This window comes from Tympanuchus pallidicinctus, unplaced genomic scaffold (genome assembly GCF_026119805.1).
Source record: "Tympanuchus pallidicinctus isolate F22 unplaced genomic scaffold, pur_lepc_1.0 scaffold4, whole genome shotgun sequence".
Classification (NCBI taxonomy): domain Eukaryota; kingdom Metazoa; phylum Chordata; class Aves; order Galliformes; family Phasianidae; genus Tympanuchus; species Tympanuchus pallidicinctus.
The window spans coordinates 41,587,446-41,606,715 of record NW_026294758.1 but is presented as its reverse complement, the minus strand read 5'-3'; the positions used below and the strand labels follow the sequence as shown (position 1 = coordinate 41,606,715).

The following is a 19,270-nucleotide window of genomic DNA, read 5'->3' as shown; positions in this document are numbered from 1 at the left end:
TGGCAATATTCATTTCACATAAGCCACAACTTCTTACCAGTGTGATAAAAACAATACTCAGGAGAAACCATAAATTATCTGATTTATTACATTGTTAACCTTATTAGACTTCATCACGTGTTGATAGAATGAACTTTCTCCTGTCATTCTAAATCTATTCTCTGAAAACAGTAAATTTTGTTATCCAGCCTTTAAGATTGAATGGTGACTGCTCAGTGGAAGAAACCAGGTGTAATAACCTGAGAGTTATCATGAAACACAGTTTTTTCTATTTCATTTATTCATTGCTATTTCTCCAAATTAAGGTTACTGTTTTTAACAGGATGTAATGATTAGTGTCAAAATTCAACAAATTTGATTGTAGTGCCCTTCTGATACATCCAGATATGTAACTTCCGTGCTGTTTTAAATGCGGAAATTCATTATTCACTGGTTTTAAGTGAATAATGTCAGGAAACTACATTTCAGCATTTCAGAATAGTTTGATATTTGAGATATCATTGGTGAAAGGGAAATATGAGCAATTCTTTATTTCTTTAATTAAGCCTATATTTAAGTGGAAGATTTGGAACACTGTCCTACTAGGAGATACTTGTTTTAATTTATAGACAAATCCAAGAATACTTGCCATACTGAGAATAAGTAATTATGAGTAGTGTAATAATGAAGTAGGGCTAAAGGCAGTGACACACTCTGAAACTCTGATCTAGATAGTGATGTACTGTATCTGTTTCCATTCTTGCCTCAAAACACCCTGGGAGAATCATAACATCATAGAATAGAATCACACAATAATCATACAAACTTCTTAGATTCTAAAGTGCTATTCTAAGCACCTAGGTTTCCAGAGAACTCTAGTTAAGATCACCATGTAGAGACATGTTATTCTTGTTTTGTTGAGCGAACTTGCTCTGCACGTCCCTATTTCCAGGATATATCTTCATACTGTGCTAACTTCCACAGTTAGGCTTTCAGAAAAAAGGAGTTATAACTTCGTTTTCAATGAGCAATTCTATTTTTTTTCCCTTGTTTACCATTTCTTTTTCTGAATTAGAAGTGCAAAATCAGAATATCTGAGTCTGACAAGGAATCTCTCAAAAAATTATATCCAGGATTTTTATTCCTGTGTTAAATACTGTACGATCTTTGGAGAATTTTAAACAATAAAAATACAGCTGTTTTTGTAAGTAGTAACTTTTTTTCCTGTTGGATACCAATGCAAAAAGCACTGTTTGATCAGTAGTTAAATACTGTTGTATTACTTTGCAAGTTGCAATTCTATTCTGCAACAAATGAGTTAGGTGAAACTTCTTAGAGTATGTGTCCACCTAAAATTTGACGTGCCTTTTTCCCTGAATATCACGTTTTCCAAGTATGTACGCATCCATATATATGTATTTATATTTGCTTAGGACGCAATCATTATATATGTGTATGTATCTGCACATACATATACACATAGATAATATTCATAATTTTTAGTAATTTCAACTCTTTCCTATATGTTACTTTTAATATATTCTAAATGTTTCCTTTGCAGACGTTGGAAACCAATTTAACAGATGCAAGAGAGCAACTGAAAGAGTTAAGCAGTAAATGCAGTAACTTGTCATCTCAGCTAGCTGTGAACCAGAAAAAACTCACCCAAAAAGAATGTGATATGAACAGGATTAAGTAAGTATTTCATGGTTTGAAACTTAATTTGAACTCTGAATCTTATCAAGCAGTGCATTTTCATAGCATACTTTTCCACAAAATGTAAAATGTCTGAATGCATAGCAATAAATACAAACTCTTTAATACTAATACTGGGCTTGAGAATGAATCTCCACTATAAGTAACAAAATGTAAGTGACATAATCATTTAAATGGAGGCTGCAAATGCCCTAAAGATAGAAAAAAAAATAAGCCTGTCTTTGACTTTTTAATTAGAGTAAAATCTGATAGAATCAGCAAGAATCTACATAAGCCTGCGCTAAAAATTTGAAGTGAAATGATTTAAGCTTTATTCTAAGTCTTAAACATCTCATTTTTACACTGGAATTAGAAGATAAATGTCACATTTTTTGAGATATGGAAAAGAATGGAAGAAAGGAATGAGTATATTAATTGACTATAATACAGAAGCCCTCAAAATGATGTAGAGGAAGGAAGTCAGGTTGGTACCTTTAAGTGGATTGAGAGGAAGTTGTACATTCTTCTCTTCAGTATTCCCTGAAGCTGTGCTTGAATTGCTGCAGTTGGTGAGTGCAGCTCATTTGTATGAATGTTCTACTTTTTAAATGGAGATATGTTTACAGTAAGGAGTCAGTATTAATCTTTCTGAAAACAACTAGAAATATGATCTTTGATGCCTCTGAAGTACATGATCTTCTACTATTTATTTAAGATTACTGGAAGAAGTGTTATCTAGTTATTTTTATATTTAAAAAACTAAGCGGTTGAGTTCTCAATTTTCAAAATTTCAAAAAAGTAAGCAAGGTTAATAAAAAAAATTTACTGAAAAAAAACTGCTATCAGGTCTCTCTGGAGCCTTCTGCAGGCTGAACAGTCCCAGCTCTTTTAGCCTGTCCTCATAAGAGAAGTGTTCCATCCATTGGATCATTTTTGTGGCCTTCCTCTGGATACACTACAACAGGTCCACGTCTCTCTTGTATTGAGAACTCCACATGTAGATGCAGTACTACTCCAGGTGAGGCCTTACCAGCACCAAACAGAGAGACAGAATCACCTCCTTGCCCTTGCCAGACTACAGTTGGCTTTCTGGGTGCGAGGGTACACTCTTGGCTCATGTCCCTATTGCCGTCCACCAGTACTCCCAGGACTCCCTCAGCAGGGATGCTCTCATTTCTTTCATAAGTTTTTAATACAGATCTTTCCTAGAATTAGTTTTATGAAATTCCAATCAATGTCATGCACTTTTCTTAATAATGTTTTATTTTTCCTGTAAGAATTCTTTAGTTTTGTATTTAGCAGTTAAATAAATATGTATATATATTAATTTTAAAATAAATTGTTTAGTCTCATCTTTCTTCTGTAGCTCAAAAGTCAGTTCATAAGATTTTTAGAAAAAGTTTTTGTCTAAGAAAAAGTGGTTTAACTTTGGATCAGCAGCTCAAACTCCTTTTTCTCTGTAAATGAGCAGATTTCACTTTTGTTTCTATAAGGACTGTAGTTTTTTCTGTAGTTCTAAAATGCTAATGTGGAAGTGATTAGGTAAATACAGTGTTTCAAGCAAAATCTCCTTAGGTTACATTAATCTTTTGGGTCTGAAATGAATTATTTCTGCTCTTCTGTTTCGACGTTCAAAAATACTATTTTTGAAAGCAAGCTTTTCCCTATGATTTGAATTCATTTAGGTTTCTGTAATTTTTTTATTTCTCATTGTATACATCGTGAGATTCTACTCTAGCAAAGTCGGTTGTTTTTTTTTTGTTGCTTTTTAATAGTCTACTATCAGTAGACAGTAGAGATTATTATTTAAACACTTCTCTGTGTATCCTGATGTGTTTGTTGGGGAAAAGGCCTACATGTCTTCAGCTTTTGGGCTTAGCTGTAAGAATATTCTGTTTTCACTTAGTGTTGCTGGTAGAAAATTTTTGCTTACATTTGCATCTATTTGGTGTGTACAGTATGCAACATTTTTATTACCTGTACTTACATTTGTATGTATATGTCCCACTTGTATGTGTGAATATACACATCTAATTATGTACACATCTATAAAGAATATGTTTTAGTTGTACGTGTGAGATACATATGTGAATATAGGCATATATATTCGTAGTGCCTATCATGACCTAATTTACATCCAATTTGTAATTTTTAATTATTTATTCTGTTCCATGCACATGTAGGGGTATCATTTTAAGTTGCAATTGACATTCTTAACCTGCAGTAACAGGCAGGTGTTCCTTCTGTGGAGTGCTTAGTAGTTGATTTGAGTAAGCATGTTAGTAGATATTTTGGTCAGAAATTCATTTTATCTTGTAACTGTTTTTCTGATTATCATGATATTGATTTTATGTACTGCTCGAGAAGACTTTCCAGGATAGTGTCCTGGGATATTTAAGTTTGAGAATCTCTAATGAATGAGACTCCACAACCTTTCTGGGTAGCCTGTTCCAGTGTTTGGCCTCTGTTTACAAGATAAAAACATTCTTCCTAGTTTGATTTTGTGATTTTGTTCTTTCTCTCTTTTCCCATCTCTGAGAAGAGTCTGACTGCATCTTCTTTATACCCACCCACCATATATTCATAGATACTATTAGTATTTATGAAGATCTGATTGGAGAACCTGTGCACAGTTAACAACGTCTCTGTTGTAACTGCAGTGCAAAATGGTGCATTTTCTAGTATATGTTCACCATCTTGGAGATGATACTTAAGTGTACGTTAGATTTCCAACCAAACAAGATGTGACAAGTGCTAATATATGTCTCTATTTCAGTGATTGTGCTTATGAACAGAAACAAATTAATATATATGAAGTACATATTGCACCTGTACTTCTGTTTTGATTCACAGAGTCCTTGCTGCATTTCTACCATGGCTGTTTTTGAGATGCTACTTTATATCTCATTGAAAACAGTAAGACTTGAATACTGTAAAGTAAGCATGTCCGTTTTTGTGTGTGTGTGTGTGTGTGTGACGTTGTCTAGATGACTCTGTGGTTGCAGTTCTGTAATTATTCAGATGATGTACTACTTAGCAAAGGCATCAGTGTATTATGTAGTGTTGTGTTTTTTTAAAGTACCCTAAATGAGAATAGTTGCTTTCTCATTCTGTGATTTCTCAGGAATTCACACAACAGTTGTTACTGATGCTTATCTTTTGTTACAGTAATCTTTGGGCACGTCCGACAATATTATTCAAATATAATTATAATTCTTGTTAATTATAGGCAAAGAGAAGTCACCTATATTTTGGAGTTCACCGAGTGAGGGTATTAGATGCTGTTGTTGTTATTATTATTATTATCATCCTTTGAGGGCATTAGTATTATAACAAAACTTAGTTGGAGGGATAAATTTATAAAGTTATCATTTCACGATTGTAAATATTCCAAGTTTTTAATTACGTTTTATAGCCTATGGTTTCACTAGAACTCAATTACTACTAATATGTTTGTAGAACTTTAATTGTTATGTGCGTTGCTCTGAAAATAATGTCTCCTATTGATTTAATTATTTAATGTATCCTGTTTATTTAATGACAACAAAGATCACAATGTTATTTAATAGAGCAAATTCTCAGCTACAAAACAAGATTTTTTTCACACAGTCACCATCATGACAACGTTAGCTATGAATTTTTGACAACAATGAAATAAAGTCTGTGTGCTGTGCTCCTAAAAATCTTCATGGCTGTGTGGAACATGGCTAGACTTCCATGTCTCTGCCATGGCTGAAACTCACCAGCCACCACCTTACTGTGTTCACGCCCACTGTTTAATTTCCAGACATATTCAGTAAGTGTCAGTGACTGTCAGTGGCTGCCATTTTAACTGCATGGAGGAATTCAATTCCACACCTTTACTTCATATGCGCTTCCATGACAGATGCCATTTTGTCAGACAGTAAGAAAATGTGATGGAAGATTAGTGGGAAGGTTCAGTCTCTACTTCCGTACCATCAACATCTGCCTCTGACGTTATGGGACAACTAATAAAATAGGAGGCATTACTTTCAAAGCAGACATTGTGTAATGCAGTACACACCAAACTCTCTTTATTTATGGTCTTTAAGGTTTGCTGTTATCACAGACAAAACCAGTTTGTCAGAAGATGTACTTCATATGTCCAAGATGTAGATGCATTTCAGGAAAGAGAATTATATTACATACATGCAAATTAAGAAAAGCTTTTATCTTTATTTTCTGTCAGTTCTCGTTTAAAAAAAAAACAACACTTCACAGTCTATGTGTTTTACAAATATTTTACATTTTGACACTTAACAGCTTAAGAGTTAAGTAAATATTGACTAGAAAGTGTTGATGCAGTAATGAAAATCCATTTATTTCAGAGCAGTTACAGCCTTAGAAAGAAATTGAAAGATGTTCCCTTTTGAAAATTAATTGTTCTGTAGATATTTTACGAAAGTATATGGTAAATATTTTATCTGTAACTTCTGTTTTTTATAAGGCAATTGGCAGAAAAAAAATTAAAAATAAGGACCTTGTTATCTTCAATAAAACTATTTGAACACAGTTGTTTAATAGAGATTATTGTTGTCCTTTTCTTAATTTCTCTCTATTGCTTGCTTTGCACAGGAAGGAGTTACAGGAGCTGCAGAATCTTTACAAACAAAACATTGCACATATGGTACAGCAGGCTCAACTGATACAGCAGCTTCAGACTCTTAATACTGACACACAAAAAGTACTGAAGGAACAGGAAGATGTGCACACAACTGAAGCAATATCATATCAAAAAGTATGTTTTACTGTCACAAGGTTCATAGTACTATCCATAGAAATGAATAGTACAATAAGGAATGAAAGCACTGTGTAGGGGTGTGTCCTTTGGAACTCAGGATCTTTGTTTACTAAATGTGTTTGTTGGAGTAACAGGGTTTCTTGGCCTAATTACATTCCAGCAGCTATGGTCTCTTCTGTATATTGAATTAATGATTTACTTACATCTGAACAGATATAGAAGAAGTGAGAAGCATATCAGCTTCTCTGTATATCTAGATTTTTTTTTTATCTTCTCTCTTAGAGGCTTCAATTAGGTTTTTAAAACAGTCTCAAGAGTTAAATTTACTCTGCATAATAGTGGTTTTGCCAGTACAGCAGTTGGGGAAATTTTCCTGTGAAAAATATTTTGCTAGTGTAAGTTACTGTCCTATGGAAAATTGATAGGTATGCTGGCACTGCCAGAGGCCAAGCCTCTTCTAACCTAGGCTTAGCTCAGAATTCATGGCTGGTTCAGAAAGCTGGCTCACAGCAGAACTTAAGGCTTCTGCTTACTTAATGATAAAAGGAAAGTAAGAATATTGTAATACTGAAGACAAGGCACTGATTTCAACGCACAGATAACCCTAAAATCTTTCTTTTTTTAGAATGTCTGAATTCATTTCTTTCTCCTAACATAGAGGAGTGATAGGAGTGAGGTTTACATCTTAAGCTGGGAGAAGACAACCCAAGTATTCTGATAAATGACTGTTGTGATACGGGTGGACAGACTGTCTTTTAGCATTTCTCAAAACATTTAAGATGGCATGAAAAAATCTTTTTTTCTTTTTTTTTTTTTTAAATAAAAATATGCCCCAAGAAAGTGAGCTCCTTAAATCAGAGCATAATAGATCTTCTAATTTGTTTGTCAAATTCAGTCAACAGAACTTTGGAGCAGAAAAGTTTTTTCCTTTACCATAACATCCTGTTATATACTTCTGACTAGTAAACTGTACAAAATATCAAACTATAATTTCTTCAAAGGAACATGTAGTTCCCAAGTGGTAAGGTCTTCTGAAGTCACAGGAGGCATTTGGAAAATTCAATGTCTATAAAAATGATTCAAATGCCTGTTTTTTCATTGAATGAGAAAGGCGAACAGTTGTGGACAAATGTGTGTTCTGTTTTCTGTGTGTTAGTAATATGCTGGCTGCAACAGCTAGATAAGGGTGTGTTAGCTACTCCATAGACATTCACAAAGGAATATTTTCTAACTGCTCCAAATGGCATCGAGCCTATCAGCAGGTACATCCTATGATATATTGTCCCTTACAGCAAGATCAATGACCTCTTTGTTAATGGTCAGATAGGCAGTACATGCTATAGCTGAGGCAGTGTGGCTGGCTGACGTACTCCAAGTTTGTTGTAGCAGTCTGCCATTTAGGAACAACTGCTCTTTGCACCGATGTTGATGTGGGTAGTATGAAGCAATAGACTGAGTGAAGAAAATATCTTTCTGTTTAACCGAGATCAAGGTCATGAACTTGCACTGGATTATGTATAAATCCACTGAGGACTACAATTCTCTTCCAAGTCAAGCTATAGTGGGCAACGTATACACGTGAAGATCTGTAATCTGTTTCATCAGGTTACATTGACTTGACATACAGATACCTTTTCCTTTTCTTTTTTAAATTTATTTTAATGCAGACTTTAAGGGTGCCATGTTCTACAATAACTCTTTTATGTTATAATATCTATGGAAACAAACTGATACCTGTTTCATATTACAGCTATAGTTCTCATTGTCAAGGATAGGGAATATTTTTCTAAAATGCATAGCATCTGGTTTAGTGGTCCCACATACTCAGGGGACTTCATTCCTGTGCTGGATTTAATGAGACTCAATAGATTTGTCCTCACTGACAATTTCAAGGTGGAGATACTTCAATCAATAATAAGGATAATAAGACAAGAAGAGATTCTGAACTCCTTAGCTGGCTTATCACAGTTTTCTGGAATTTACAATTTAGGGCCTTTGTTTGTATAACGCAGTACTTTCTCTTGATCTGATGTAGCCGTAAGGTTATATGTTAATTGTGCTGATTAAAAATCTCTTTGTGAAAAGCCCTTTTAGTGAGATGGAAATATCATTATTTGTCGTTAAATAGGAAATGATAATTAGTGCACTGAAACTTAGCCCCTGAAACAACAAATAAGAATATTGTGGTTTTGGTACAAGTAGGTACATACAATGAAGAAAAGCAATGCTCAGTAGTAGATTTTTGGGTAAATACAAAACAGTAAGATTTTTTCAGTTGTGAGGCATCACAAAAATTTGCATCAAGTCTATTGAAGGTAGATGAAAAGAATATAGCATCAGATGCATTTTCAGATGTTGTATTTAATTTTCTGCCTGCAGTTGACTTTGCCAGTCCTTTTCATGCAGTTAGTCTAGGGATATAGTTTGCTTTCTTTTAAGTCCAAGAAATTGTAATCAGAATTTGAAGTTACTGGCTTTGCTAGCTTAAGGTTAAATTTCACCACTAACAGTCTTTTTCAGGACTGCAGGAACATTTAAACATAGTTAAAAAAAATCATATCTATGTACTTATTCAAGTAGCATTGAATCCACAAAATAAAATCTAAAACCAAAAACATATATAAATATTAGTAATAACGGTTTCTTCCATGAGTTGGAAGTTAAATGTACTAAAGGTTACATCGTTGGTAAGTGAATGATCATCTTGTTAGTTGACTTTCTAGGTGAAAGCTTTCAGGAACTTATTTATATCTTTATTTATGATCACATTGCATTTTAGTTCCATCTATTACACTGTTTTCTGGTGTTCGGAGGTTTGTTGATTAGGTTATTCTATTTATTTATTCTGTACCAAACTCTACTAGTATTGTTTCCTTACTATCAAGTGAGTTTTATGATAAGATCACAGAATCATAGAATCACAGAATTGTAGGGGTTGGAAGGGACCTCCAGAGATCGAGTCCAACCCCCCTGCCAAAGCAGGTTCCCTACAGCAGGTCGCACAGGTAGGCATCCAGGCAGGTCTTCAACATCTCCAGAGAAGGAGACTCCACCACCTCCCTGGGCAGCCTGTTCCAGTGCTCCGTCACCTCACTGTAAAGAAGTTCTTGCGCACATTTGTGCAGAACTTCCTATGCTGCAGTTTCTGGATGTTTCCCCTTGTCCTGTCTCCACTCACCACTGAAAAGAGTCCGTCCTCGCCATTCTGCCCCCCACACCTTATTTTATAGACACTTTCAACCTGCTAAAAGTGAAGAAATTCTGTATAGACTATAAATTTGTCATGATGATGATAAACTCTGCACTCACGAGTAATATTCTTAATATCTGAAAAATCCTGTGTGGAGTGTACAAGAAAAGACATACAAAGAAAAATCTTAAAATTAAACTTATTGAAGTTTTTTTTTAGATTTAGATTAATTATATTTTAATATTGCTGAGTTTTTTTGACTAATCAGATTGGGCTCACAATGAAGGTTTTAAAACTGCACTGTTAACGTTTTCCTGCATTAACCAATTTGATGTCCATTACAACCCTGCTGAATATCCACTCCAATCTGTGCAGAGAAGATAGCTTATGTTTCTGAGATTGAAGTCTTATGTTATGGAGTATAATTTTTGTTGATTTAGGTCAGTTGCCCTGGCTGTATTCTCAACCTTTCTCTTGCTCTCTGCAGCCTGCTGACCTTCAGGGTCAGGTTGAGAGGTGCTGTAGAGCCAGCCTTGTTGCTGTGCAGCGCTGCTTGTCGGTAGCCAAAATAGTGGTGTGAAATTGACAGCACCAGACAGGCCTCTCTGAAGAAAGTGAATTCTATCCCAGGCAGACCTAGTACAGTGCAGTGAATGTTCTGTGTGTAGTCTGGAGTGCCTCTTCAGTTTCATTCAAGAACTCCTCCAGCTGGTTTCTGTCCTTATTCTCCTGGAATTCTCCTTCAATACTGTGATCTAGTGACATGACTTTCTAGTGACAGTACCATAGTAGTTTCCCTTATAGTATTACTTTGTCTTAATTTAGACTTTTTTTTCCCATTTATTTCTTAATTTCATGTCCAGTATTACTAACTAGTAATTTGCTAACTAAAAGTTAGCATTTGTTTCCTCAGGTCTCTGCAGTGATGTGCAGTATTTGAAGGGGTGAACATTTTGTTAAGTGTTTAATGTAAGATAATATTTTATACATGTCATATATATATATATATATATAGTTTTATTGTTTTATATAATTGTTTTATCATTTTATATAATTGATTACTGTTGCATTTTAATGAGCAGATGTATTCAAGTGTGTTAGATCCTCACAAGGATATACTTTTGAAAGAAATCTCTTAGCTATCCTCACTTTCTGTACTTTAGTTGATATCACAGAAAAATCTTTGAGAATTAACTAAATAATCCTTTGACTAAACAGAACTGGAAAATGTGTTGCAGCTGTTAATTGCATTCAGTACAAAGGACCAGTCTAGACCTAGTTTAAAATAAATCCTGCATACTTCTATAATGCATTCATCAATTCTGCCAAATTTTTCACAATTTTTTTTTCAGTTGCACTATGACTGTGGCTAATATACTGTCTGGTAAGTTACATGGGTGAACTACCTAGTTTTATTAGCTTTTATTGGGATTTCTCAGCCTTTGGCCTGATCTAACTTGCTATCACATGTATTTAATGGCTAATGCCATTTTTCTATGTTGTACATGTATATTTATAAGGAAGGGCTTTAAATCTTTTCTTCTGCCCTATAAACAGAAATATTTTTATATCTTGTCTTGGGGATTGAACAATTTTCTCATCAAATCTCACATCTTATTAACAATCGTGAGGTGCAACTACTTACTTTTTAAGTGCATGTTTCACTCTTTTCTCTGAAAATTACTTGTTCTGATATAAATAATGTATAGTATTTTTGTCTTCTTTTTTTCTAGTCAATGTTCTTTCTCAGATCCTCTAGTCTTTTACACATTGTCACCTCTACACATGAATTTTTGCATTTTTTTAAATGCAGACCTATTTGACCTATAGTATTCAATTTTGTATGTTCAAGAATGCACTTATTGCTGCGTGGCTCAGGTGTTTCTTCCAAACTAATTGCAAAATGAGCAGAAAATACCTGTATAATCCTATACCAAAGCTTAAGCATTTATTAAATCCACAAAACGATGATGGCAATAAATGAGAAGACTAGGAGCTAACCTGAAATCTGGACACTTATCTCTGAGCGGTAGATAAACCTATTTTTATTTAATTTTAATTTTGAAATTTCCTGGTGTTAAACACTTTTTGTTTAATCTCACTCCTGTAAGCTAGTGCATTGATGTTATTTGAAAAAATGCATATAACAGTGTAAAAAGAGTAAAAATTCTGTGAATCCTGTGCACATCTCTTTTAGCTAGTTTTATACTTCAAATCTTTGTGTTTAGTTATTGTTGTTTTCAAAGCAGGGGAGATTGGAAAAGTTTATGCAAGTAAAAAGATATGCTATTAGTCTTGTCCTGACGCATACTTACTACCAAAATTATGCATTGGCTACACTGGGGGATGTGTCTGCCAGCTGAAAAAAAGCATCATATTTTTGATGTTCTCCATTCATCTTACTAGGATGCTACCTTTCAGATACTGTAATTATGACCACTTAAGTGCTGCTAGACATAAAACCAGCAAATTGTCATTTCAGTATGATCTAGCTAATGAGCTTATATAGCTATTGCTGGAAGTAATTGTGTCTTGATGTTCCATACATTTGGAAAGACGTTATCTAAAAATGCATGTTTTTGATAAATAAACTGTTTATTTTCCTATGAAATACTTATTTCCACAATCAATTGCCTAATCGTGAACTTCAGTTTCCAGAGATGATGAAACTATCTTAAATAATAAGAAAAATTCAGTAGGCATAGAAATTTCAATGTAAAGTTCCATTTTTTTAAGGCTGAAAATTATCAATGTATCTGGGCACAGAATTAATTTTGCCTAGGAGACATGATTTCTAATCTGTTTTGGGAATAGGCAAGATGTAATTACTTTGTCCTTTGGGAGTCATTAGGAGTAGAAGATGATAGGAAGAAGGAAAGGAATGAGGTTCATTGTTTCCAAATCTCCTACAGAGCGATAGGTAGACAGTTTCCAAATGTAATAGATTCTTTTTCCAAAGGGTTTTAATCCTATGCTATGTAAGTTGACAACAAAGTGTATCATTCAAGTAAAGGCAACAAGACAAAGACTAAGATGAAGAGTAAAGTAACGTTTTTAGTTGTAAAACAACTGCCATTAAAAAATATGGATAGCCTCTATGTTTCTGATTTTAATATTTAATTAGTTTCTTTTGGGTGAACGGCAGAAATGGGCTTTCCAAACTGCTAGCTGCAGAAGTGCATGTCTTGCACAGGTTATTTCATTGTAGAATAAATAGAGGGAAATTGTTCATTTGGAGAAAAAGAGCTTGCAAAGAAATAAAGAACTGCAATGAAAGAAGGGAAGAATGTAGGTTTGAGTAGTATATATAAACTTCCCTTCAGTATGGAAACTGCTGTTTATTCAGCTACAGGCTTATTTTTCAAGGTTTGTTTGTTTGTTTCTTTCTTTCTTTCTTTTTTGTTTTTGGTTTTTTTTGTTTGTTTGTTTTTGTTTTGTTTTTTTTTTTTTTTCCTTTAAAGAAAATGTGATTTTGTTTATAAGGCCTCATATCTTTATATTAAAAATGTGAAAGTGGAGGGGTGGAATAGGTGTTCTCTTATTTTCATGAAATAAGTTACTCTTGTAAGCTGCAAGGCACATAGTGCTTGTTATTACTTAGGTGTAGTTCTAGAATTTGTTAATGCATATGGAATGTCCTATAAAGTAACTGCAGAATATTTGCGATATTCTGGTTCCATCAAGATCTGTTTGAACAGCCACAGGGATAACAACTTCTAATAGCAATTTTGGGTTTTATAGCTTGTATGAAAAAATTCTCCCAGAATGATTATTTAAACAGCTATTTTTCAGTTCCTACAAAGTGCTGGGACATTAGTGGATTCAGTGTACTGCTATCCAACAGATATTAAAAATGTGTGTTTTTTAAATATCAAAATATTCTACATAAGACAAGGATGTTATTTGTATTCTCAATCCTTTAATGTCATTCCCAGGAAAGATGCTTCATTTTTTTTTTCCAACTTCTATTAAAAAATAAGTGGTATTTTTTCTCTCTACATTTTATATAGCATACTAAAAAAAAAAAAAAAAAAAAAAAAGAAAAAAAGGTTTTCTAGGTCTATTTTTGTTAGTAAATGCCATGAAAAAGCACTTGAAACTGCTAGTATTCTGATGTAATATGATGTAATATGTATATATCTGGAAAAACTTGTTTGAAACTTAGAGTTTGTTACAATCACTGTTTTCCAGTGTTTAGAGCATGCTGTGATGCATATGGACATGAAATAAGAAACGATTGTCCAAAGAGAAGGTGATCTTTGTCTCGAAATTACATAAATTATTCTCCCTCTCCTTTTCTCTTGCATTTACATTTCTGCCTTCATTTTTATCACTCTCCCTGTTATTTTTAATTTTTTTTTTTTTTCTCCTTACAGCTTTATAATGAATTGACTTTGTGTTTTGAAACTTTAAAAACAAATGAAATTCAGCTGCAACAAAGGTATGCCTCTCTTCAGGATCAGTTACTTGGAAAAGATCAGAAGATTTGTCAGTTACAGGAACAGCTTCAGCAGGCTCACGATGCTTTGAATATGTTACATCAGAATTCTTCTCATGACTTACAGGTTAGACCACTTCTGGAATAACACAAGTTATTTCTTCTAGTTTTAAATTAAGTTTCTGGACAAAGCAGTTTAATAGGAAATTGCAGAGGGTTTTCTTGGTTTGTTTTTTAAGGAAAAAATGTGTTATTGTGCATCTGCAGTTCTGTGATATTCTGCTTTTGCTAACGGTATTTTGCAAGTAAATTGTATCTGCCCTAGGAAAAAAAAACTGAGTAGTAGTGTCTATATTCATCCAAACTCTTATGTTTTTGCTCTAACAAAGCTATGAAATACACCAAAAAATAAACACAAAACCAAAATGCTTTTATTCCTGGAAAAAAAAAAGTGAATTTTTTGCATTTTCTCTGTGAAAATGAAATGTATGGGTCTTCATTTGTTGTGTTGTTCCTGACCATGGAAATAAACTTTAGATGATATATAAAGAAAGTATTTTGGTAGAAAGATAGATTTGTTTAAAAATCTCTAAGGGTTAGCGTATCATTTGGAAGTATTATAATAAATCTTTCACTAATATGCTTCCAGCTTTGTAATTTGCTGGATCTTACACTTACACTTGACATTTTCCAAAGGCCATTTTCTGATGTTTTATGACTTAAGAAGAAGCAGTGTTGCCAGCAACACTGGGGAAGTGATTGTCTGTAGGCAGCTCTCCTGAGACTGCACCTTCAGTAGCCTGTTTGGTTTTGTCCCCTCATTACTAGGAAGATGTTGAGTTGCAGGAATGGGTCAGAAAAGAGCACTGAAGCTGGTGAAGGGACTAGAAAATGAGAGTTATGGGGAACAGCTGATGGAATTGGGGTTGTTCAGTCTGGAGGAGAATGAGAGGAGAGTTCATTACTCTGTAAGGAGAGCCTGAGAAGAGGTTGCAACAAGGAGGGTGCTAGCCTCTTTATTCAGGTGACTAGTGATAAGGTATGAGAGCATGGCCCCAGTTTGCACCAGGTTTAGATTGGATATTAGGATTTAGATATTTAGATTGGATATTATTTCATGGAAAAGGTGAGTTTGAGTTTTGGAACCGGTTGCCCAGGAAGTGGGAGTTACCATCCTTGGAAATTGTTCAATAGACACATGAACATAGCATATAGGGACCTGATTTAATAATAGATTTGGAAGTGTTAGCTTGACAGTTGGATTTGATGATCTTGAAGATCTTTTCCAACCTAACTAATTCTGTGACTCTATGATTCTGTGCAAATCTTCCCACAATGATATTGTAATCTCTTCTGCTTGATTTCTTCCATTTTTTTTCAGTGAAATATACTTACATATTTTGTATTTTCTATCTATCATTTTTGGGAGAGCAAACTTCTGAAGGTGATAGATTTGTTAAATGCAAAACTTAGCTTGGATTGGTAATGTAGATCTGTAACCAAAGATTGTATTCATGAACACAAAGAAGCTTAGATGATAAAAAAGCATACTGTTTAGTTCTTAAAAGTTTATGTCAGTAATAATCTACTTTAAAGCATAAGAATATAATATCTCCCTGGATTTGTTCTTAATGGTCATTTTAGAGTTATTCTAATTTTATCCAAAGTATTAATTCAGTGTTTAAGATTACTTAAGATTCTTAACCTCTTTTTTATAAGATTTTTGAACTTCCTCTTTATTTGATGATTTTGTTTTACAAATGATAAAATGGATAAAGTGGAAGTCTTTCTTTGTTCACATTTTTAATACATCCTTAACCTTTTTTGTTTCTTTTAGAATGCTTTGATAGATATTTTCTTGAAACTTTAGAAATATAACTGATCTCAAGAAGTTTTTGCAGTTTGTCAGTGGTCTGACTTGATATTGCCTCAAAGTTAATTACACAGTCAGATTGTGTCCCAACTGAATCTGGTGTAAATCTTTGGCATTAGCTTTTGTCTGTATTATCCTGAATAGTTTAGTAATATTAGCAAATTTTATTGCTAGCAAGGATCTCGTTTACTTCTTTAAAGAACTTCAGGAAATTTCTGAGTAATATTTTACAGGCTAATAACAGCCTACAGTCATCAGCTCTACTTTACATTTCATTTCCTTTAGATGTTTTAAATGAATTTAATCTAGTGTGTGTTGTTACTGTAAGCTTTGTTGATTTAGTCTGTGCCTTCTTGTGGTGGCATCTGAACTTGAAGTATGTTAACCAGTATGGACTGTGTAAATTAGAATCCAAATATGGAGCACTCCTAACTAGCTGAGTGATAAATATGGATGCAAGTGTATTTTGCTTGTCTGTCCTTCTCTTGGCTCTGTGGTATACTCTCATTTGGGTCATGTATCAGCATTTAGGCTCTGTGGAACTCTCCTTGGTCCCAGTATGTTTGAAACGGTGTACTTGTTAAACTGTTCAGAGAAACTGCACCAAAAATTCACTCCTGTTAGTGAATATAGGTTCAGTCTGTCCATCTGTAGAAACAGTTGTGATTTATGTGATCTGTCACAAGCTCAGTCAAATACTTACCAGTGATAACAAAAGGAGACATATGTAGAATCATTTGAATTGGAAGAGTCTATTAAAGATAATCTCATCCAATCCAGCCTGCCATGGGCAGCATTGCCACCCACAAGACCAGATTGCTCCATTAAACTTGGACTTGATCGCCTCCAGGGATAGGGCATTTGCAGCTTCTCTGGGCAACCTATTCCAGTGCCTCATCACCTGTGAAGTGAAAAACCTCTTACTTATATCTAATCTAAACTTTCCCCTTTTAGCTTGTAACTGTTTCTCTTTGTCCTGTCACTATCAGACTGTGTAAAAAGTCTCTCTCCATCTTTCTTATAAGCTCCCCTCAAGAACTAAGGGACTGCGGAGAGGTTTCCCTATGGTCTTTCCTTCTGCAGGCTGAACAATCCCACCTGCTTTAGCCTTTCTTTATAGAAGAGGTGCACCAGTTCTTCCACTGTTTTTTTTTTTGCCCTTCTCTGTACCTGCTGTGATGAGAAGTATATGTGCTTATATAGTAAGCTAAATGTAGTGTACAAAGCGTCTTTTTTTCAGTAGATCACTCTTAGTCCAGGCTGGGATGGAACTAATGGTTAGTGTTAAAAAGCTGCATCATCATAGGGGAATGATGCATAGTAACTAATTGTGGTTACTGAACAAGATACATTCAAGATACTTAATGTTTTGTATTAACTAACATTTTTTCATTCCTCTATAACAAATATTCCAAATTGTGTTCTGACAGAAAGACATGAGTATGCCTTTCTGAGAAGTGTTGTAATATCCCTTGTTGAGTGCATTCTGATGACAGGCAAATATTGTAATAGTAATAAAATTAATAACCTTTTAATTAATAACCTTTTAATTAATAACCTAATAACCTCTACCTTTTGGATTAAATACCTTTTGGCTTTGGAAAGATAGTGACTGTTGTGACTATTGTGTACTTACACAGCTGTAGATTCTACAAGGGGAAAAAAAATTTATTATCTATTGTTAATTCTGGGACCTGTTAGGTTTAGCAGACCTCTTAACTGCTGTCTCTTGATTGCAGCATCAATGGAACAGGGTGAATTTGGAGTTAAGAGGAAATGTATGCATCTACCAACTTTTCTTGTTACTGTTTTTTGAAAGCAGTTCTTCTTAAATGAAATTGGAAAATTGGATTAAATTGCAGTTACATTTCTATCATAAAGTACTAATTTTTTGAGCAGGTTGAGATTAGTGGCTTGCTCAACATTTTTTTGAACATGCTGTCTGTGCCAGTAGTATTAGTACACCCTCAACAGATTTTCACAAACCAAGAAGATTATAGATCAGTGTTATGTAAGAAAGTTTTTTGTTTGTTTGTTTGTTTTTGTTTTTTTTTCTCCCGGTATTTGTAGTTGTCTTACTGTTGAAGTTATAATTTAGTCTGGAAAAAAAATAGATTTTATATCATCAGACGTACTATGCAGACTGTCTCAGTTTCCATTTATTAAGGGTAATAATTACTGGTTTTCTATGAGTATTTCACTAATTTCAGTTTATTTATGTATATCACACATACTGATTTTGATTGAAGTGGTAAAAAGAAAGAAATCAATTTGAGTAATTCTCTTTTATTTTAGTTGTTCTCTATTTTGCCCAGCATACTTACATGCAGTACTGTAATATGAATATTTTGAGGATTAATTTTCTTTGTCTTCCTACTGACGCAGTATATCAAGAGGATAATATCCTGTTAGAAGTATGTTGCTGTAAATTTTGTTTAATAAATTGGGAACATTTTAATTACCAAAACAAATCTGTAACAAAATGCTTTCAATGTTACACCTGCTTAGGTGTACTTTATCTGTTTAATTTGTTTGTCTAAGAAGTTTGTCTTTCACCTCCTATAGGACAAAGCTTTCCATAAAATATCTTCCATTTTTTAGAACTATTCATTTCATTGTGTAAGTACTGAAATTGATCACAAAGATCATCAAAGGCAGTTTTTTAATCAACTAAGAAGTATTACAAAACATTACCAGTAGATAAAAGAGGGGATTCTTGCCCTGTGCTCGGCTCTAGTGAGACTGCACTTGGGGTGCTGTGTCCATTTCTGGCCCCCAGTGTATCAGAGACCTTAGACATACCAGAAGCAGTCCAGGGCTACCAAGTTGAAAATGGAACCAGAACACCTTTCCTCTGAGGAGAGTCTGGTAGAGCTGGGGCAGTTGAGCCTGAAGAAGAGGAGGCTCAAGGAGCACCTCATCAGGGTATAAATATGTGAAGAGATAGTCTTTTCAGTGCTGTATGGTGCCAGGATAAGAGTCAGTGGGCACAAACTGCAGCATAAGATTTTCTGACTTGAGCAACAGGAAGCACTTCTTAACTTTGTGTGCAATACAGCTCTATTGTCCAGAGAGACTGGATTCTTCTTCTGGGAGATTTTTGTGGACATTTTTCTAGCCAGCCTGCTGAGGTTGGCTCTGCTGTATCAAGGGTTGGACCAGATGACTAAGATTTTTGAATGGTTGTACTCTTCTAAATTGCAAGCTGTCAGTTCCTTGGAGAATAGGTTTATAATATATGAAGATTTATAATAGTGGATGAAGACTGCAACTTGCAAAGTTAAATTGGTCCATACTTAAATATTTCTTCAGTATTTGTACTACGTAACTATA

The 19,270-nt window shown here is 34.1% G+C and overlaps 1 protein-coding gene across 3 annotated transcripts in view; it reads left to right on the top strand.

The window, feature by feature from the left end:
• CNTLN (centlein) overlaps window positions 1-19,270 on the top strand; it is a 187,176-nt gene that overhangs the window by 53,837 nt on the left and 114,069 nt on the right. For all 3 annotated transcript variants that reach the window (XM_052701101.1, XM_052701102.1, XM_052701103.1), the window contains 3 exons: window positions 1,541-1,674; window positions 6,271-6,433; window positions 14,003-14,191. In XM_052701101.1, coding sequence (XP_052557061.1) covers window positions 1,541-1,674; window positions 6,271-6,433; window positions 14,003-14,191 — 486 coding nt within the window. The remainder of the gene's footprint in view (window positions 1-1,540; window positions 1,675-6,270; window positions 6,434-14,002; window positions 14,192-19,270) is intronic.